Genomic DNA, 20,206 nt, shown 5'->3' on the forward strand with positions numbered 1-20,206 from the left:
AGCCTCCTCTTCTCCAGGCTAAGCAACCCCAGCTCCCTCAGCCTCTCCTCCCAGGGCTGTGCCCCAGACCCCTCCCCAGCTTTGTTGCCCTTCTCTGGACACCTTCCAGCAAGTCATTGGCTCCAACCTCCCCCCCATGGGCAGGGACAGCTCTCAGCTGGACTTGGCTGCTCAGGGCATCATCCAGCCTGGCCTTGAGCATCCCCAGGCAGGAGGCAGCCACAGCCTCCCCAGGCAGCCTGTGCCAGAGCCTCACCACCCTCCTGCTGGAGAACTTCCTCCTCAGCTCCGCTCTAACCCTGCTCTGCCTCAGCTTCAAACCACTCCCCCTTGGCCTGGCTCTGAGGACAGGTTCCCCCCAGTGCTGCCTTGCTGGACAAGTGTCAGCTTCCACAGGTGTGGCTCCAAAGGAAGAGCTGGAAAGTGGCTGCAGAACTTACCTGGAGCATCTCCTGGGGGTTTGTTTCCAGCTCTCTGCTGCAGCTTGTAAGCACAGGAGGACTCCCCCAGGTTCCGGTCACAGATGGTGTAGACCATTTTAGACCTGAAGCAGAGCCTGAAGTTGATGAGCCAGGGCTTGCTGGAGGAGCTGAAGTAGTAGAGGAGGGGGTTGAGGCAGCAGGTGAAGCTGAGCAGGGCCGGGGTGACCTTCCTCAGCCTGTGGATGAGGTGGGTGAGGGCCTGGGCCTGGAGGAGCTGCGCTCGCCCCAGGAAGCGCAGCAGCTGCGTGAGGTGGTAGGGCACAAAGCACAAGCTGCAGATGCCCAGGATGCTGTAGATGGTCCTCAGGGCCTTCCTCTTGCGGGTGCTGTGCTGGAGCTGGGAGATCTTGCAGGCCATGAGAGGGTAGCTGCCGAGGATGACGGAGCAGGGCAGCAGGAAGCCGAAGAGCAAGGCTGGGAGGTCGTAGGGCGCCGCGGGGCCGCTCGCCGGGGAGCTCTCCCAGCAGGCTGTGCTGTTCCTCAGCCCACTGCTGTGCAGGGGACCTTCCAGGATGAGTGCAGCTGTGACACTCAGAGCCAGCAGCCACAGCCCTGTGACCACCAGCAGGTAGTGGATGGCTCTGAGCTGGATGTAGGTGAAGGGGTGCAGCAGGGCCAGGTAGCGGTCCAGGCAGATGCCGGTGCAGAAGGCGATGCTCAGGTAGATGTTGGTGCAGTGCAGGCTCCCTGTCACCCTGCAGGCCACCTCACCAAAGACCCACCTGCCCCAGTTCAGGTGGTAATGGATTTTGAAGGGCAGCACACACAGAAACAAGGTGTCCACCACAGCCAGGTTGGCCATGTAGAGGTAGGAAGGGGAGCTGTGCTTCAGCTGGCAGCACAGCAGGTACAGAGCTGGGACGTTCTCCAGCAGCCCCAGCACAAAGACAAGGCTGTAGATGGCAGGGAACAGGGAGTGCTGCAAGTCTGCTTCCAAGGGGGGCTCTGAGCTGCCATTGGTCACTGTGGAGACCTCTTCAGTCCAGGAAATGGCTGCCATCACCTCTGCCAGCACGGGGTGCAAGTCCTGGAGCCACCTCCCAGCCCAGGAGGGGCTGCAGTCTTAGTTCATCTCAGGTGGGTCAAGAGCCAAAGCCACACAGCTGAGTGGTGCTGGGGAAGCCTCCTCAGGGCTCTGTCTCCTGGGGGCAAGCAGGGCTGCTGCAGGGGACAGCAAAGCATTTAGGGAGAGCAGCACTGGCAGCTGGCACTGCAGAGGGTTTGCTGGCAGGGGAATCCTCACCAGGTGACAGTGCTGAGCTAGGAGGTAGCAACTCCCTGCCCCCCAAAGCAGACAGGCAGAAAGCTACAGCTCTGGGTGAGGATGGGCCAGGAAGGGGGGGAGAGAGGGGAGCAGGGAGGAAGGGGGAGAGAGGGGAGCAGGGAGGAAGGGGGAGAGAGGGGAGCAGGGAGGAAGGGGGAGAGAGGGGAGCAGGGAGGAAGGGGGAGAGAGGGGAGCAGGGAGGAAGGGGGAGAGAGGGGAGCAGGGAGGAAGGGGGAGAGAGGGGAGCAGGGAGGAAGGGGGAGAGAGGGGAGCAGGGAGGAAGGGGGAGAGAGGGGAGCAGGAGGAAGGGGGAGAGAGGGGAGCAGGAGGAAGGGGGAGAGAGGGGAGCAGGAGGAAGGGGGAGAGAGGGGAGCAGGAGGAAGGGGGAGAGAGGGGAGCAGGAGGAAGGGGGAGAGAGGGGAGCAGGAAGGGAGAGACCTTTGAGATCCTCAAGCCCAACCTCTCACCCACCCCCACCTGATCAGCTGAACCATGGCACCAAGCTCCCCCTCCAGGCTCTCAGCTGCACTCCTTTCCCACCCCCACTGCTGCTCCTCAGCTCTGCCCTCACCTGCCCACAAGTGGAAGGCCTTGGTGGGGGCTGCTGGGTGAACTGCCAGCTCCCACCCCTCCTCTGCAGGCACAGGAGAGCACCACCCAGCTCAGCTGCAGAGGGGGCTCTGAGGTCTGTGTTGGCAAGAGGGCAAAGAGGCCACTGCACAAATGCTGCTCTTACATCATGTGAGAGACAAACCACACAGCTGCCATCAAATGAGAGAGATCTCAGCAGCTCAGGCAGACACAAAGCCCTGACCTGAAGCCCTTCAAGGCAGTGGAGCAGCCCAGCCCAGCTCCAGGGCAGCCCAGGTGCCAAAGCTGAGCCCCTGGCAGCACAGCAGCACAGGGACTGCTGGGTGCTTTCCAGAGGAGCCTCTGAACTCACTTCCTGCCAGCAGTTGTTTGTCTCCTCAGGCCCAAAGCACCCCAGGATGGTAACTGGGAGGTGAGAGTTGTTTCACTTTGCTTAGGCAGGCAGCCAGAGCTGCTTAGGTGGGGCTGGCACCTGAGCCCTGGGCACACAGGGGGCAAGGCAAACAGAGCCAGGCACAGCTAAGCCAGGCCTTGAAACCACCTTCACCTCAGAGCTCTGCCAGAGCAGGAGCCACTCAGCACCTGCCTTGTTCTAGCTGCAAAGTGTGGTGGTGAAAGGGGGGAAGAGAAAGGCCTGAAGAATCCTTCCAGGGGCAGGAGGAGCCAAGGGGACTGAGGAGCTGCTGCTCCTCCCCAGCCAAGCACAGCAGCCTTGGGCACCAGCAGCCCCACAACAAACACTGCCCCAGGAGTCTGGAGGAGCTAACCAAGAGGTTTCTGGGTGCTTAATGCTGACTGGGAGGTGGCAAAGCAAGTTCCACTGCAAGACTGCAGCAGAACAGATCCCTGGCAGTGTGGTTGGAAGGCCTCCCAAGGGCACAGAGGCTGCTTCCACCAGGACATGTTACTCAGTCCATGTCCTTTCAGCACCTGCCCTCTCACTCTGTCCCCTACAGCCCTCCCCATCTGAAACAGGATCCCAGATGCAATGACACAGGAGGGCTGGAGACCCTTCCCTGTGGGCACAGGCTGAGGAGGTTGGGGCTGCCCAGCCTGGAGAAAGAGAGGAGACCTTAGAGCAACCTTCCAGCTACAGGAGAGCTGGGGAGGGACTTGTGACAAGGGGTTGTGGGGACAGAATGAGAGGGAATGGATGGAAGATCTAGGCTGGAGAGCAGGAAGCCACTGCTGGCAGTGAGGGTGGGGAGACCCTGGAGCAGGCTGCCCAGGGAGGCTGTGGTGAGACAGCTCTGTGGATCCACAGAATGGGTTGGGTTGGAAGGGACCTCAAAGCTCAGCCAGCTCCAACCCCCTGCCAGGGGCAGGGACACCTCCCACCAGCCCAGGCTGCTCACCCAGCCTGGCCTTGAACACCTCCAGGGAGGGAGCATCCACAACCTCCCTGGGCAGCCTGTGCCAGAGCCTCCCCGTAAGTGTGGTCACCATCAGTGTGCTGGGGGTTGAGTCTGCCCAGAAGCTTGGAACCATTTGCAGGCCCATCCCCAGCAGCTGCCTTTGCACTGTGACAGTTAAAACCCCCAGCAAAAGCCAAGCAAAGGGCCTGCAGCAGCACTTAGCTTGCTCAGCACCCCAGCAGCAGCAGTGTTTGGGTTGGTTTTCTGCCCTGGAAGGATAAATGTAGTTAGAAGTTGACTTACCAGAGCTCAGATCTTCATCTCCCAGTCCAAAGCTGCAGCTGAGTGCTGTTGGCTCTCCCCAGAGTCCTCACAGCCACCAGGTCCCTGCTCTGCTCTGCAGAGTCTGCCACCAGAGCAGGCAGCCCTGCAGGTCACACTGCAGAGCTCTCCCACACTGCTCTGCAGAGAAACCACAGGAAGCAGAGATCAAGAGCTGGCTCTCAGATGCACTGCAGAGCACTTGCCCTGGCAGCAAACTGTGCCCCCCAGGCTGCTTTACATCTCTCCAAGCATCCCCTGCATGGGGCAGGCAGAATGCTCCCACCCAAAGCCACCCTGCAGCACCTCCAGCCTGCCCTGCCCTGCAGGGCCAGCAGCTGCAGAGCAGGAGCTGCCCCTCTGGAGCCAGGCAGCAGTGCTCCAGCCTGAGACACTCCACAATGGGCATGGAGCTGCCCTCTCACTGCCCCTCCAAAGGAAGAGCCAGGCTGTGCCCCCAACCCCCTTCAGCCAGCCACTGCCTGGAGGTGTGGGGGCAGCCTGGGAGAAGCCCCAGAGCCTGTGCTGAGCACTCACAGCATCCCTGCCTCCCCCTGGCTGCTCACCCAGCAAAGCTGCACCAGAGAAGCACAGGCAGGCTCCTCAGCAGCTTCAGCTCTCCTTTCCCATGGTGGAAACCCCCCAGACTCCTGCAAAGCTCTGTCATCTTCTCTGGGAAGCAGCAGCCAGCACACCCCAGGGGAAGGCAGAGAGGAACCAGAAGCATGGCATCAGTAAGGCTGGAAAAGACCTCAGGGATCATCAAGTCCAAGCTGACACCCAGCACCTCCTGACAGCTAAGCCATGGCTCCAAGTGCCACATCCAATCCCCTCCTGAACACCTCCAGGGGTGGGGACTCCACCACCTCCCTGGGCAGCACATCCCAAAGACCAATCTCTCTTGCTGGGGAGAACTTTCTCCTTACCTACAACCTAAACTTCCCCTGGCACAGCTTGAGACTGTGTCCTCTTGTTCTGGTGCTGGGTGCCTGGGAGAAGAGACCAACCCCCTCCTGGCTCCAACCTCCCTGCAGGGAGTGGGAGAGAGCAATGAGGTCTCCCCTGAGCCTCCTCTTCTGCAGGCTAAGCAACCCCAGCTCCCTCAGCCTCTCCTCCCAGGGCTGTGCTCCAGACCCCTCCCCAGCCTGGTTGCCCTTCTCTGGTCCTGCTGCCATGAGGAGGCCTCTGGCAAGCCTGGCACCTGGCACAGGGTGGGGAAGAGAGGCATCACCTCTCAGGAGGGCACAGCTAGCAGGGGGCTGCCCTTGCATTCTGCATCAGGACCACTCCCTCCCTCCAGCCCCTCTGCCCAAGGCAAGGGTGGCTTTAGGAGAGGTCCCAGAGCACTGCTGCCTCCCCCTCTGCCCACCTCACAACCAGAAACTCAAACCACCACCTCTCAAGAGCTCAGGAGTCTTCCTTTCTCAGTCTGACTGTGCCACCTCAGAGCACAGAGCATCCTCCCAGCAGCTCAGGGGGGCTGGCTGCTCTGCCAGCCTGCTTGGCCTGCTCATTTCCTCTCTCTGGAGTTCTGGTGGTGCCAGCCACCTCAGCTCCCACTGCAGGGCTGTTCAGGCCATGTGTTGTCTCACCCTCTGTCCTGTCACCTGCCACTGCCACTCCTCTGATAACCAAAGCAGAGAGGTTCTGGTGACACTCAGCAGCAGCAAACCCCAACCAAGCCCCCAGGCTGTGGTTTGTTACCTTGGAGCAGAGCAGCCTGAGGGCTGTCCTCTTTGCTGGGCATAAAGATGTGCAGGGCTGGAGCCAGGCTCTGCTCAGGGCTGGCCAGGGACAGGACCAGGGGCAGTAGCTGCAAGCTGGAGCAGAGGAGGTTCCACTGGAACACAAGGAAAAGCTTTCTGACTGTGAGGCTGCTGGAGCCCTGGAGCAGGCTGCCCAGAGAGGCTGTGGGGACATTCCAAACCCACCTGGATGTGCTCCTGTGGGACCTGCCCTGCCTGCTCCTGCTCTGGCAGGGGGCTTGGACTGGAGGCATCTCCAGAGGCCCCTTCCAACCCTCCCCTTCTGTGACTGTGGTCAGGCTGAGCCACTCACAGTGGGGCTCCTGTGCTGCCAGCCCAGGCTGTGCCCATCGAAACAGCTCCCAGTGACCTCAGGGGAACTCTGCTCTGTGACATCCCAAGGGCAACAGAGCTGACTTTGTAGCAGGGCAGAGCATCCTGTGAAAGCTGCTCCAGTCCAGCAAGAGAGTGACTGCTGATGAGGAGAGGAAGTGAGGAGCACTTTCAAAGGCTGTTCCTGTCAGCCCCTGCCTCCAGCAGGGACAGCTGTCCCTTGCACTGTGCTGCACAAAGGCAGGGGCAGAAGAAGTGCTGCATTCTCCTCCATTCTAAGCCTCCATCCCTCACACCCACCCCACAGAGGAGGAGGAGGAGGAAACAAAACCCAAACCATAAACCCCAAGCCCCACTCCTTCCTCCTCCTGTTTTGAGAGGCAGGCAGCAGAATTTCAGGGGGGGAGGGTGGAGGGAAAAGAGAGAAGGAATAAAGCAGTTGTCTGAAAGCAGCATGGAGTTGCTCTTCCTTCCCCCTTGGCAGTCTCAGAGGGCAGGAAGAAATGATAGGAAGGTTCCTGCAGCCACAGTCAATGATTTTTATTGAGACAAGACCCTGGATTGTGTGAAGAGCACTTGGCAAACCTCCAGCCAGCCTCCCCAACAAGAGTCCTTTCAGGCCTGGCTGTGTCTCACAGAGCTGCTATTCTCCTGGGGCAGTTGGAGAGTTCAAGTCTGAGAGGAGAAAAGGGAAAGAGAAAACATTGCTGTAGGAGGGGGGCTGGGGGCAGGCAGCCACCTGAGAGCACTCAGAAGCTGTGGCCTCCATTGCCCACCTGGGCTCCCTCCCTGCTGGCACAGGCAGCACCCCTGGAGAGAGCCAGCCCCAGGAAGCACTTTGCAAAGGCCAGGCCAAGTGCTCAGAGTGGCAGCCAAGTGCCTGCCCTGCTCTTCAGTGCCTCCCTCTCCCTCCTGCCTCCTTCCAGCCCCGGGGGGAACACTGCCTGGGGGGGAGTCGATGAGCTGCAGGTCACAGCACGGACAGGAAGCCTGAGGGTGCTGCTGCTCCCTGCAGCACTGGGTCTGGCTCCTCCAAGCTGCCCTCCCCTACCTGCTTCATTGTACTCCACTGACTTCAGGAAGAGGCCCTGTGGAGGAGCCATGGCATTGGGGGGAAGAGCTCGAGCATCTCTCATCTCCAGCAGCTCCTTGATGTGGTGAGGTCTCAGCCTGCCCTGGCCAACTGCAACTAGAGTCCCAACCATCCTTCTGACCTGGGGGGGAAACACAACACAGCAAGCAGAGAGCAGAGGTCAGGAGCTGCCCTTGCAAAGGTTAAGTGGCTTGGGGAGTCCTGCCTGCAGTGCTGCAAGTCACAGAGTTCATAGTGCAGAGAAGGGCTTGGGCTGGAAGGGACCTCAAGGCTCAGCCAGTTCCAACCCTCCTGCCATGGGCAGGGACACCTCACACCAGCCCAGGTGGCTCAAGGCCTCATCCAGCCTGGCCTTGAACACCTCCATGGAGGGAGCATCCATAACCTCCCTGGGCAGCCTGTGCCAGTGCCTCCCCACCCTCACTGTCAAGAACTTCCTCCTCACCTCCACTCAAAGCCTCTCCTGCTCACTTTCTGCCTCCCCCCTCCAACTAAAGGCATCTTTCTGCTGAGATGAGGACCTGAAGCACAGTGATCTCCAGGCACACAGCACTGCCTTGGAGCCAGACTCATCCTCATCACACGTGGGCAGGAGGCTGAGCAGAGGATGGGCTCTGTTTCAGAGGCAGCAGCACAGCACCCACACATCTGCCTGTGGCAGGAAGCTCCCAGGCTGCCTGGGAGGGCTGAGCTGCCTCTGAACACACAACCAACTCTGTTTGCAGGCTGGGGGGGGGCTGTGGAGGGGCTTGTTTCTCTCTCAGAAAACCCAAAATGGAAGAGAGGGGGGAAAAAAAAGTCCCCAGCTAAGTCAGGCAGCCCACAGGGCAACATCCCCCCCAGAGCAGCAAGCTGCCACTCCAAACACCCCTGCATGGCACAGCTTCCCTTCCCACCCAGCCCACTCAGCACCCCCAGGCCTGCTGGCTTAGCACAAATTGCACACCACAGAGCTCACCTCCTGCTTGAGCACCCTCACACTCCAGCAGCCTGAGGAGGATGCCTCTTCCCTCCTCTATCCCTAGCAGACAAGATGCCAGAGGAGGGCCAAGGCTTGCCCCTGCCAATGCCACCTGCACACCAGATGCCAGCTCCCTGCCACGAGCTGCCTGCTGGGTGCTGGCTCCATTGCTCTCCACCCCTGCCACCAGCTGAAGGCAGAGCACTGAGCACTCATCCCCCAGGTCCTTCTCAGGTCAAAGCAGCCTCATCAACCTTGGAATTGTCAGGGTTGGAAGGGAGCTCAAGGATCAGCCAGCTCCAACCCCCCTGCCATGGGCAGGGACACCTCACACCACAGCAGGTTGCTCACAGCCACCTCCAGCCTGGCTGCAAACACCTCCAGGGATGAGGCTGCCACCACCTCCCTGGGCAGCCTGTGCCAGGCTCTCACCACCCTCCTGGGCAACAACTTCTCCCTCACATCCAACCTGAATCTCCCCACTTCTAGCTTTGCTCCATCCCCCCCAGTCCTATCCCTCCCTGGCACCCTAAAAGGTTCTGCTGTTGAGGAGTAACTGACAAGCAAGAGCCCCTCAGCTGGTGCCAGCAGGGCTCTCAGCACTCCTGGAGAGAGTTAGCCACCTGCTCCCCATGGGCACCAGGAAAGCTTCTGCAAGAAACCTCTGGGGATGGTTCAGCCCAACCTCTGTTTCCCTCTCCTTCAAGGCACAGCCTGAAACTGTCACACTGGGGACACAAAGGGTGAAGACAGAGAGGAAAAGTCCTTTCCAGGCTCACAACTAAACCATGGCTCCAAGTGCCACATCCAATCCCCTCTTGAACACCTCCAGGGATGGGGACTCCACCACCTCCCTGGGCAGCACATCCCAGTGGCCAATCTCTCTGGCTGGGAAGAACTTTCTCCTCACCTCCAGCCTAAACCTCCCCTGGCACAGCTTGAGACTGTGGCCTCTTGTTCTGGTGCTGCTTGCCTGGGAGAAGAGACCAACCCCCAGCTGGCTACAACCTCCCTGCAGGGAGATGTCCTCTAGCTTCAAATTCTACAGCAACAGCAGAGCCCCAGCCCCTGTGGGACACTGTCCTGTCTGATGCCCCCTCCCAGGCTGCTCTCTTGCACAGGCAGGATCAGTCAATTGGCCTGAACAATCATTCACTCTCTTCTTCACCTTCAAAGCACACCAAGCTCCCCAAAAAAAACCCTTCAGGGGAGCTCTGGGCTCAGCTTCTGATCCATTAACACTTAAAACCCTTCAGGGGAGCACTAAGCTCAGCTTCTGATCCATTAACACTTAAACCCCCTCCAAGGGAGCTCTGGGCTCAGCTTCTGATCCATTAACACTTAAACCCCTTCAAGGGAGCTCTGAGCTCAGCTTCTGATCCATCAAGGGAGCTCTGGGCTCAGTTTCTGATCCATTAACACTTAAACCCCCTTCAAGGGAGCTCTGGGCTCAGCTTCTGATCCATTAACACTTAAACCCCCTTCAAGGGAGCTCTGGGCTCAGCTTCTGGATCCATTAACACTTAAAACCCCTCCAAGGGAGCTCTGGGCTCAGCTTCTGATCCATTAACACTTAAAACCCTTCAAGGGAGCACTAAGCTCAGCTTCTGATCCATTAACACTTAAACCCCCTTCAAGGGAGCTCTGGGCTCAGCTTCTGATCCATTAACACTTAAACCCCCTTCAAGGGAGCTCTGGGCTCAGCTTCTGATCCATTAACACTTAAAACCCTTCAAGGGAGCACTAAGCTCAGCTTCTGATCCATTAACACTTAAAACCCTTCAAGGGAGCTCTGGGCTCAGCTTCTGATCCATTAACACTTAAAACCCTTCAAGGGAGCACTAAGCTCAGCTTCTGATCCATTAACACTTAAAACCCCTTCAGGGGAGCACTAAGCTCAGCTTCTGATCCATTAACACTTAAACCCCTTCAGGGGAGCTCTGGGCTCAGCTTCTGATCCATTAACACTTAAAACCCCTTCAAGGAAGCACTAAGCTCAGCTTCTGATCCATTAACACTTAAACCCCTTCAAGGGAGCTCTGGGCTCAGCTTCTGGTCCATTAACACTTAAACCCCCTCCAAGGGAGCACTAAGCTCAGCTTCTGATCCATTAACACTTAAAACCCTTCAAGGGAGCTCTGGGCTCAGCTTCTGATCCATTAACACTTGCAAGTCCACCCTGCTGATGTTTATCACCATGAAGGAGAACAGCAACACACCCAGAGGACAGCCAAAGGCACTGTCCCTCCCTGGGTGCTCTGATCTTCAGCTGTGGAGTGCCAAGATCCTGCCTCTCAGCAGCTGGCACAGGGAGGCAGCTCAGATCCTTGACATCTGCTGTTTTCCCCATCCCTCACTAGAGGTCATTGTCTGCTGGGCCTTGAGCTTTGATGTTCCCACACGGGTGGGAGAGGATGGCAGCCTCTGAAGCAGCCTCCTGCTTGGGGCACAGAGGTTTTTGGGGCTGTTTAACTTCTTCTCCCTAACAAAACCCATCCAGCTGTGAGCACTTTGCACAGCAGCTCTGTCAGGGGGCAGTAGGAGCTGCACCTAGCTTGGTGGTCTCTGTATGGCAGAGGGTTAGAAGAGTGGCTCAGGTAGAGGAGTGCAAGTTCAGAGCCTGCTCCTGCTTCCCTACAGCTCCCAGGGCAGTAGCTGCTGACAGCAAGGCCCAGAGAGGCTGAGCTGAGGGTGCCTGATCCCTCTGCACAGCCTCACCAGGCTGCATGGGGTCCCAAACATTCTCTGCTTGCCACAGGAGCATCTGAGGAAGCAAAGCCCTGCTGCACACCAAGCCCTCCTTCAGCATCTTGCTGCTCTTCCCTTGCTGACATCCAGACACCCACTGTCAGAGAGAGCTTGCAGAGCACTGCTTGGCACAGGATGAAAACAAATGTGGGCTGTCAAAACAGAACACACACACACACACACAAAAAGAGCTGCTTGCTGTTCCCACCACCCCCCTGCCCCTCCTCCCCAACACAAGCCCTTCCCTTGCCTCTCCTGGCTCCAGAGGGTGAGCATGGCCAGGCCAGGCAGACAGGGAACTCTTTCCTAACAAGGTGATCCATGCAGGAGTGCAGAGAGCTGCCTCCCCTGAGGCCAGCAGAAAACAACACCCACTGGAGCTGTGTCAAGGCAAAGACAGGGGAGAGCAGACAGCATGGCAGAGGGGAAGATCCTGCAGCCATGCCTGCAGAGCTGAATCAGGTCTTCCCATCTCTCCTCCCTGCACAGCCCTGAGCTCCACAGCCAGCAAGTAAAATTCCAGGCAGCTTTTGCTGGGCCCAGTGCCATCCAGCAGAGCAGGAACATATGTCTGCTGGGTTTCACCACTCAGGCTGCAAAGACAAAGACTGCAGAAAACAAAACTCTCCAGCCTCCCACAGCAGTCTGTGACTTTGGGGCATTCATTTGAGACACAGCCCTCAGAGATGCTGGCTGTACCAGACCAGGCACAGAGCACAGGACCTCAGCTCTCTCTTGCTCTGTGTGTCACACAGCTCTGACAGCAGCTCTGCAGGGATGCAAACAACCTCTGAATCACAGAGCTGTCAGGGCTGGAAGGGACCTCAAGGCTCAGCCAGCTCCAACCCCCTGCCATGGGCAGGGACACCTCACACTACAGCAGGTTGCTCACAGCCACATCCAGCCTGGCTGCAAACACCTCCAGGGATGAGGATGAGGCTTCCACCACCTCCCTGGGCAGCCTGTGCCAGGCTCTCACCACCCTCATGGGCAACAACTTCTTCCTCACATCCAACCTGAATCTCCCCACTTCTAGCTTTGCTCCATCCCCCTCAGTCCTATCCCTCCCTGACACCCTAAAAGGTTCTGCTGTTGAGGAGTAACTGACAAGCAAGAGCCCCTCAGCTGGTGCCAGCAGGGCTCTCAGCACTCCTGGAGAGAGTTACCCACCTGCTCCCCATGGGCACCAGGAAAGCTTCTGCAAGAAGCCTCTGGGGATGGTTCAGCCCAACCTCTGTTTCCCTCTCCTTCAAGGCACAGCCTGAAACTGTCACACTGGGGACACAGAAGTCCCTCCCCAGCTTTCTTGGAGCCCCCTTCAGATACTGGAAGGCCACAGTAAGGTCTCCTCAGAGCCTTCTCCTCTCCAGACTGAACCACCCCAACAAAGCTAAACTGATCAACAGCTCCAGGGACAGCAAAGAGTGAGCTGACAGCAGAGCCAGGCAGTACCTGTCGGTACAGGAACGATCTGCTCCTGAACTCCAGCTCCCAGAACTCCAGGCCCCTAAAGGAAGCAACAGAAAGAGATTTACAAATCACATTCCAAAGGCTCTGCTGCCCACAGAGAAACATAAACCACAGGTGGATGTGAGAATAGAATAGACCAGAGCAGGTTGGAAGAGACCTTTGAGATATCATCCAGTCCAACCTATGCCCCAGCACCATCTGATCAACCAAACCATGGCTCCAAGGGCCTCATCCAGGCTCTTCCTAAACAGCTCCAGGGATGGGGACTCCACCACCTCCCTGGGCAGCACATCCCAATGGCTAACAACTCTCTCTGGGAAGAACTTTCTCCTCACCTCCAACCTAAGCCTCCCCTGGCACAGCTTGAGACTGTGGCCTCTTGTTCTGGTGCTGGGTGCCTGGGAGAAGAGACCAACCCCCACCTGGCTACAACCTCCCTTCAGGGAGTTGGAGAGAGCAAGAAGGTCTCCCCTGAGCCTCCTCTTCTCCAGGCTAAGCACCCCCAGCTCCCTCAGCCTCTCCTCCCAGGGCTGTGCTCCAAGAGGAATGAACAAGGAGCTGCACAGCCCCAAACTAACCTGGAAGAGCTTCAGGATCTTTTGGACACCAGGTGCAGGCTGCTGAGCTGGGCTGAAACAGTTCCTGCCTGCTCTCTGGGTACCCAGCTTTGGGAGGTTTGATCTTCCTCACACCTAACCACACAACCATCCAAACAAAATGCAGGGTCCTGCAGCTGGGTGGAGGCAATCCCAGGCACAAATCCAGGCTGGGCAGTGACTGGCTGGAAAGCAGCCCTGAGGAGAGAGCCTTGGGGGTGCTGGGGGAGGAGAAGCTCACCAGGAGCTCTCAGTGTGCACTTGCAGCCCAGAAAGCCAACCAGAGCCTGGGCTGCAGCAGGAGAAGTGTGGCCAGCAGGGCAAGGGAGGTGATTCTCCCCCTCTGCTCAGCTCTGGGGAGACCCCACCTGGAGTTCTGCCTCCAGCTCTGGAGCCCCTATGACAAGAGGGATGTGGAGGTGCTGGAAGGTGTGCAGAGAAGGGCCAGGAGGATGAGCAGAGGGCTGAAGCTGCTCTGCTGTGAGGACAGACTGAAGGAGTTGGGGCTGTTCAGTCTGCAGAAGAGAAGGCTCCCAGGTGACCTCATTGTGGCCTTCCAGGATCTGAAGGGGGCTCCAGGAAGGCTGGGGAGGGACTGCTCAGGATCTCAGGGAGTGATAGGACTAGGGGGAATGGAATGAAGCTGGAGGTGGGGAGATTGAGGCTAGATGTGAGGAGGAGGAAGTTCTTCCCCATGAGAGTGGTGAAGCCCTGGAATGGGTTGTCCAGGGAGGTGGTTGGGGCCCCAGCCCTGGAGGTGTTTAAGCCCAGGCTGGCTGAGGCTCTGTCCAGCCTGATCTAGTGTGGGGTGTCCCTGCCCATGGCAGGGGGGTTGGGACTGGCTGATCCTTGTGGTCCCTTCCAACCCTGAATGAAACTATGAAATGGGAAAGGGCAACACAGAACAGCTTGGTTCAGCTGAGGTACTACTGACCTGAGGGAGGCAGCCTGATGTCCCCTGGAGAAGGGATGAAACAGCCAAGCATGGCAGAGCACCTCCACCAGTTCCTTTGGAGCTGGCTCAGGAATCAGGAGGTCCTCACAGGCTTTGCAAAAGGGCTTTCAACACCCAGCAATGCCTGCTGTGACACCCAGGCCAGGGCAGACATGCCTGAGGCAGCCAGCCACAGCACTGCTGCTCCAGCTCTGCTCACAAGCAGCCCAGCCTGTGGCTAATAAAGGGCTGCAGCAATTGGAATCAGCTGTGAGAAAAGCTCAGCTGCAAGGGGGCTGTGGGCAGGGCTCAGGGGGGTTGCTGGGAGCACCTGAGGCTTAGCCAAGCCCAGCATGGCTCAGGTTGGAAGGGACCTCAGAGGTCACTGGCTCCAACCTCCCCACCATGGGCAGGGACAGCTCTCAGCTGGACTCAGCTGCTCAAGACCTCACCCAACCTGGCCTGGAAGACCCCCAGGCAGGAGGCAGCCACCAGCTCCCTGGGCAGCCTGTGCCAGAGTCTCACCACCCTCATGGGGAAGAACTTCTTCCTCAGCTCCAGCCTGACCCTGCTCTCCCTCAGCTTCTGATCATTCTCCCTTGTGCTGTCCCTTATGAAAAGTCCTTCTGCAGCCTTCCTGCAGCATCCCTTCAGCTACTGGCAGGCAGCTCTGAGGTCCCCCTGGAGCCTTCTCTTCTCCAGGCTGAACACCCCCAGCTCCCTCAGCCTGTCCTCTTGGCAGAGCTGCTCCAGCCCTTGCCCTGAGCTCTTGGGAGCTCTCAAGAAGAGGTGAAGCAGGGACAGCACCATCCATGGGCACCCACAGGGCAACAGGGCAGGGCTGGCAGGAAGAGAAACTGAAAGAGGCAGTGCAGGGAGCAGCCACAAGCTGTTTGCTCACTGGCTTCATAGAGGAATCACTGCTTTTAGCCCTGCTGGCATATGCAGAGGCAGCTCCTGCCCCCAGATTCCTCTTTCTGTCAGAAAGTGACAGAGTTTCTCTCACTCACCCACAGTCTGCTCCCCCCACAGCACAATGCACTCCCCCTGCAGACATGTGCACTGCCACACACATGCACCAGCACCCAGCACCCTGAGGCCATGGCTCAGCTCCTCAGCAGAGCACAAGCCAACTCTAAGAGGCTCAACCTCCCTCTCACCACACTGCAGAGAGTCACAGGAGGGTGGAGGTTGGAAGGGACCTCTGGAGATCATCCAATCCAAGCCCCCTGCCAGAGCAGGAGCACCCAGGGCAGGTCACCCAGGAACACAGCCAGCCAGCTCTGGAAAGCCTGCAGAGCAGGAGGCTCCACCACCTCTCTGGGCAGCCTGCTCCAGGGCTCCAGCAGCCTCACACTAAGGAAGTTTCTGCTCATGTTGAGGCAGAACTTCCTGGGCTCCAGCTTCAACCCACTGCTCCCTGTCACAGAATCACCAAGGGTGGGAGAGACCTCAAAGATCATCAAGTCTGTCCCCACAGACCTCATGAGTAAGCCATGGCACTGGTCCTGGTGCTAGGCACCACTGCAGGGAGCCTGGCACCTCCATCTGACACCCACCCCCTCCAACACTTGCACTGATCAGCTCCCCTCTCAGCCTTCTCTTCTCCACACTGCACAGCCTCAGGGCTCTCAGTCTTTCTTCATGGGAGAGATGTTCAAGTCCCTTCAGCATCCTCACAGCCTCTGCTGGACTCTCTCCAGCAGATCCCTGACCCTCTAGAGCTGGGGAGGCCAAAGCTGGGCACAGCACCCCAGGTTTGGTCTCAGCAGGTCAGAGCAGAGGGGGAGGGGAAGCTCCCTAGCCCTGCTGCATGCCCTTTCTTTAGCCAGGCTCCTCCTGTCCTGGTTGTCTTGACCAAACAGATGGGTTGAGAGAGCTATGAAGCAACCTCTTGGAGCTCTGAAGGGGAAGAAGATCTTTTTCTTCACTTTTCCCTTGTCAATCTCACAGATCCCTTTGCTTCCCAGCACCCCAGAGTGAATTAAGTAACTCAGACCAATCCAGCTGCCTTGGCAGCAGCAGCAGCCAGCACCTCAGAATGAAGAGCACACATCCTGCTGCAACAACAGGTGACAGAGCAAATCACTCCCCAGGAGCATGGGATGGGGCCTGAGGCTCTGAACACATCCCTGCATTCAACAGGGGTTTGGATGGATGGGACAGCAGCAGAAGTCCACTTCCCACTGTGGCTGAGCAGCTGAGCTGGAGGGACAGAAGGCTTGGAACAGTCAGCCCTTTGAGAGCAGACAAGGGATCAATTCAGCAGGTTGGTCTCAGCTCAGACAGGAAGGAAAGAAGGAGGAAGAAAAGCTGCATCATCTGACTGAGAGGCCAGGGCTTATCATGCTACAGATTCCACCCTCAGACAGAAAATAAACCTCCTCAGATGAGGCTGAAAGGAGAAAGAATTACAACCTCTTCCCCCCCTTCCTCCTTCCCCTTTCCCTCCCCCTGTTTATAAGCTTTTCACTGCTGTCCCAGCCCTTGGATTGCAGGAAGAGTTCATCCTGTTGCTGTTTCTTGCACAGGCACTGCAGGCATGTCTGCTCTCTTGTTTGCAGGAGGGGCAAACACCCCCCCCCAGCTCCAGGACTGCAACTCTTCCCACAGGGCAGTTTGACAGGTTGAAAGGAACTGGGGCACTGGAAGGAAAAACAAAACCAAAGCAAGCCCTGAGCAAAGGAACCAAGGGGAAAAAGGCAACAAAGCCAAACCCCAACACCATCAGGATAGGATAGGATAGGATAGGATAGGAGAGGATAGGATAGGATAGGATAGGATTAACCAGGTTGGAAGAGACCTTTGAGGTCATCAAGTCCAACCTCTCACCCAGCACCATCTGATCAACTAACCCATGGCACCAAGCTCCCCATCCAGGCTCTTCCTAAACACCTCCAGGGGTGGGGACTCCACCACCTCCCTGGGCAGCACATCCCAATGGCCAACAACTCTCTCTGGGAAGAAATTTCTCCTCACCTCCAGCCTAAACCTCCCCTGGCACAGCTGGAGACTGTGGCCTCTTGTTCTGGTGCTGCTTGCCTGGGAGAAGAGACCAACCCCCAGCTGGCTACAACCTCCCTGCAGGGAGTTGGAGAGAGCAAGAAGGTCTCCCCTGAGCCTCCTCTTCTCCAGGCTAAGCAACCCCAGCTCCCTCAGCCTCTCCTCCCAGGGCTGTGCTCCAGACCCCTCCCCAGCTTTGTTGCCCTTCTCTGGACACCTTCAAGCCTCTCAATGTCCTTCTGAAACTGAGGAGCCCAGAACTGGACACAGGACTCCAGGTGTGGCCTGAGCAGTGCTGAGCACAAGGCAGGATGAGCTCCCTGCTCCTGCTGGCCACACTGCTCCTGATGCAGACCAGGATGCCATTGGTCCTCTTGGCCACCTGGGCACACTGCTGGCTCCTGTTCAGCCTACTCTCAACCACTTCCCCCAGGTCCCTCTCTGCCTGGCTGCTCTCAGCCACTCTGACCTTATCTAACCTGCTGCTGACCCAAACCTCACCACTCCTCCAGAGCAGACAGCTGACGGCTGTAGGTACTGCTGACCAAAAGCACTCCAGAGAGACTTAAATGCCCTTTTTGATGCACTGAGGCTCAGCTCCTCAAAGCCACCACCCTTCAGCCTCAACCCTTATTACATCAATCAATACCCACAACGTTACAGAGCTAAAGCAGAAGCTTGGCTGCATGGGAGGCAGAAATAATCCCACCAGGAGCCAGCTTGGTGCTTTTGAGCCAGTGTGGAGGTTTGCTTCCTCTCCTGAGAGCTGTTTTTGGCCTCGTGTGGGATGGGCTTGTGCAGCAAGTTACACAAAGATTGGCAATTCCCCCTCTTTGCATTCTAACACTAAGATCAAGAAGAGATTGGTGTCAAACCTCACAGATCAGCCAAGTGCCAAGAGGAGGCCTGGATTTGGAAGGTAACCTGCTCCACATGAGCCTGCAGGAGCACCAAGAGTTGTTTTCAGGACTCTGAGCCTTAGCATCCTAAAGGACAAAGATAACCTTGTGGCCAGCAGCAGCAGGGAGCTCATCCTGCCCTGTGCTCAGCACTGCTCAGGCCACACCTGGAGTCCTGTGGCCAGTTCTGGGCTCCTCAGTTCAAGAAGGACATGGAGAGGCTGGAAGGTGTCCAGAGAAGGGCAACAAAGCTGGGGAGGGGTCTGGAGCACAGCCCTGGGAGGAGAGGCTGAGGGAGCTGGGGTTGCTTAGCCTGGAGAAGAGGAGGCTCAGGGGAGACCTTCTTGCTCTCTCCAACTCCCTGCAGGGAGATTGGAGCCAGGTGGGGGTTGGGCTCTTCTCCCAGCCAGCAGCACCAGAACAAGAGGACACAGTCTCAAGCTGTGCCAGGGGAGGTTTAGGCTAGATGTTAGGAAGAAATTCTTTCCAGACAGAGAGATTGGCCCTTGGGATGTGCTGCCCAGGGAGGTGGTGGAGTCCCCATCCCTGGAGGAGTTTAGGAAGAGCCTGGCTGAGGCCCTTGGAGTCATGGTTTAGCAGTCAGGAGGTCCTGGGTGACAGGTTGGACTCGATGATGTTTGAAGTCTTTTCCAACCTTATTGATTCCATGATTCAGCTGATCAGCAGCCCCTCAGCTGGGGGCCTGGGCTCTCACCTGTGCTCATAGTGGTGGGACAGGATGCCAGAGGAGGGCTGGATGTCTATCTGGAGGAGGGTTCTGACGGGGGACTGGAAAGGCGTCTCCGAGCTGTGGGAGCGGAAGGTGCTGAAGTCGTGGGTTCCCAGCAGGAACTGTGCTGCATCCCGCATGGCAGGGACGTCCAGGAGGCTGGAATGACACAGGCAGAGCACAGGGAAAGGAGCCTCAGGGGGGAACACCTGTGGTAGGTGGGTCACAGCCCAATGAACCCAGGAGAGGCTTCGACCCGGCCCCCAGATTCGCCGTGGCGGCGCTGCGGAAACATTGTGCAGGCTGGGGCTGGGCTGGTGCCAGCCCAAAGCACACACCAGGATGCCAAGGGACCTGAGGTCTGGAGGGACTCAAAACCCCAGGCCAGACTGAGGGGCTGGCAGGCACATGGCTCTTACACAAACCTTCCTCCTGCTGTGCTTCTTAAAGCAGTTCCATTCAAGTGACTCTACTCCGACTGCCGGCTAGAGGGGAGGGCAGGAGAACCAAAGCCCTCTGCAGCACCTGGATCTCATGAACTGGAGAAGATGCTGCCACGCAAGAGAGCACCAAACACTGTGGTGGATTGCCAAACCTGAGCTCTGGAGCAGCCAGAAGATGAAAACTGGGAGGCAGCAGGGATGGAATGAGTGAGCAAAGCATCAGAGATGAAGGCAGCTCACAGCCAAGGTGGAGAGGCAGCAGAAAGGGCCAAGGGTAAGGCTCAGAAGGGCAAGAGCCTGAAATTCAGGTTTCATAGGATCAATAAGGTTGGAAAAGACCTCAGAGATCATCAAGTCAACCCTGGAATGGGTTGTCCAGGGAGGTGGTTGAGGCCCTGTCCCTGGAGGTGTTTAAGACCAGGCTGGATGAGGCTCTGGCCAGCCTGATCTAGTGTGGGGTGTCCCTGCCCATGGCAGGGGGGTTGGGACTGGATGATCCTTGTGGTCCCTTCCAACCCTGACTGATTCTATGATACTAAGTCCAACCTATCACCCAACACCTCCTGACAGCTAAACCATGGCTCCAAGTGCCACATCCAATCCCCTCCTGAACACCTCCAGGGATGGGGACTCCACCACCTCCCTGGGCAGCACATCCCAAGGGCCAATCTCTCTCTCTGGGAAGAACTTTCTCCTCCCCTCCAGCCTAAATCTCCCCTGGCACAGCTTGAGACTGTGGCCTCTTGTTCTGGTGCTGCTTGCCTGGGAGAAGAGCCCAACCCCCACCTGGCTCCAACCTCCCTGCAGGGAGTTGGAGAGAGCAAGAAGGTCTCCCCTGAGCCTCCTCTTCTCCAGGCTAAGCAACCCCAGCTCCCTCAGCCTCTCCTCCCAGGGCTGTGCTCCTCACCTGGAGAAGCCAGGTCTGTTCAAAACAGCCTCCAGCAAAGGAACTGAGAGAGATTTGCTGCTCTGGGTGCTGACCAGATCCTTATTGATCTCCTGGTTTGCTCAGTTTCTCCTGAGCAAATGGCTTCAGTTTCTCAGATCCTCAGAGAAGCCAAAACACTTCTGGAGGAGAGCAAACTAAGATCACCAAGATGAGATTTCTCCTCCCCCACCCCTCCAACACCATTCCAAAGTGTTTCACTGTGTCCAAGAAAATCAGCTGGGCACACTGAGAGGCACTGCTGACACCCAGCTGGCAGCTCAGATGCCTCCAGAGTTACATCTGATGTGCT

General features: G+C 57.8%; 2 protein-coding genes across 5 annotated transcripts in view; both read right to left on the bottom strand.

The window, feature by feature from the left end:
• Positions 1 to 29: 29 nt before the first annotated feature.
• Positions 30 to 6,475, bottom strand: LOC137451098 (lysophosphatidic acid receptor 6-like). 4 transcript variants are annotated; one of them, XM_068158270.1, is made up of 4 exons: positions 5,718 to 6,475; positions 4,580 to 4,685; positions 3,996 to 4,154; positions 30 to 1,643 (listed from the first exon to the last, which is right to left on the bottom strand). In XM_068158270.1, the coding sequence occupies exon 4, from the start codon at positions 1,480 to 1,482 to the stop codon at positions 316 to 318; it is 1,167 nt and encodes a 388-aa protein (XP_068014371.1). In that variant the 5' UTR covers positions 1,483 to 1,643; positions 3,996 to 4,154; positions 4,580 to 4,685; positions 5,718 to 6,475; the 3' UTR covers positions 30 to 315. The 4 variants fall into 4 exon arrangements, with proteins under 4 accessions (XP_068014371.1, XP_068014373.1, XP_068014374.1 ...); XM_068158272.1 differs by lacking the exon at positions 4,580 to 4,685; XM_068158273.1 differs by lacking the exons at positions 4,580 to 4,685; positions 5,718 to 6,475 and adding an exon at positions 4,940 to 4,981.
• A 139-nt stretch (positions 6,476 to 6,614) lies between these two features.
• The window catches only part of PUSL1 (pseudouridine synthase like 1), a 31,539-nt gene continuing 17,947 nt past the window's right edge, over positions 6,615 to 20,206 (bottom strand). Inside the window, exons 5-8 of the mRNA XM_068158274.1 lie at positions 18,511 to 18,684; positions 12,346 to 12,400; positions 7,143 to 7,305; positions 6,615 to 6,766 (exon numbers count right to left, since the gene is read on the bottom strand). Coding sequence (XP_068014375.1) covers positions 6,735 to 6,766; positions 7,143 to 7,305; positions 12,346 to 12,400; positions 18,511 to 18,684 — 424 coding nt within the window. The 3' untranslated portion in view covers positions 6,615 to 6,734. The remainder of the gene's footprint in view (positions 6,767 to 7,142; positions 7,306 to 12,345; positions 12,401 to 18,510; positions 18,685 to 20,206) is intronic.

Source organism: Melanerpes formicivorus, unplaced genomic scaffold (genome assembly GCF_026170545.1).
Source record: "Melanerpes formicivorus ecotype bairdi unplaced genomic scaffold, bMelFor1.0.p_v2 SCAF_39, whole genome shotgun sequence".
Lineage (NCBI taxonomy): Eukaryota > Metazoa > Chordata > Aves > Piciformes > Picidae > Melanerpes > Melanerpes formicivorus.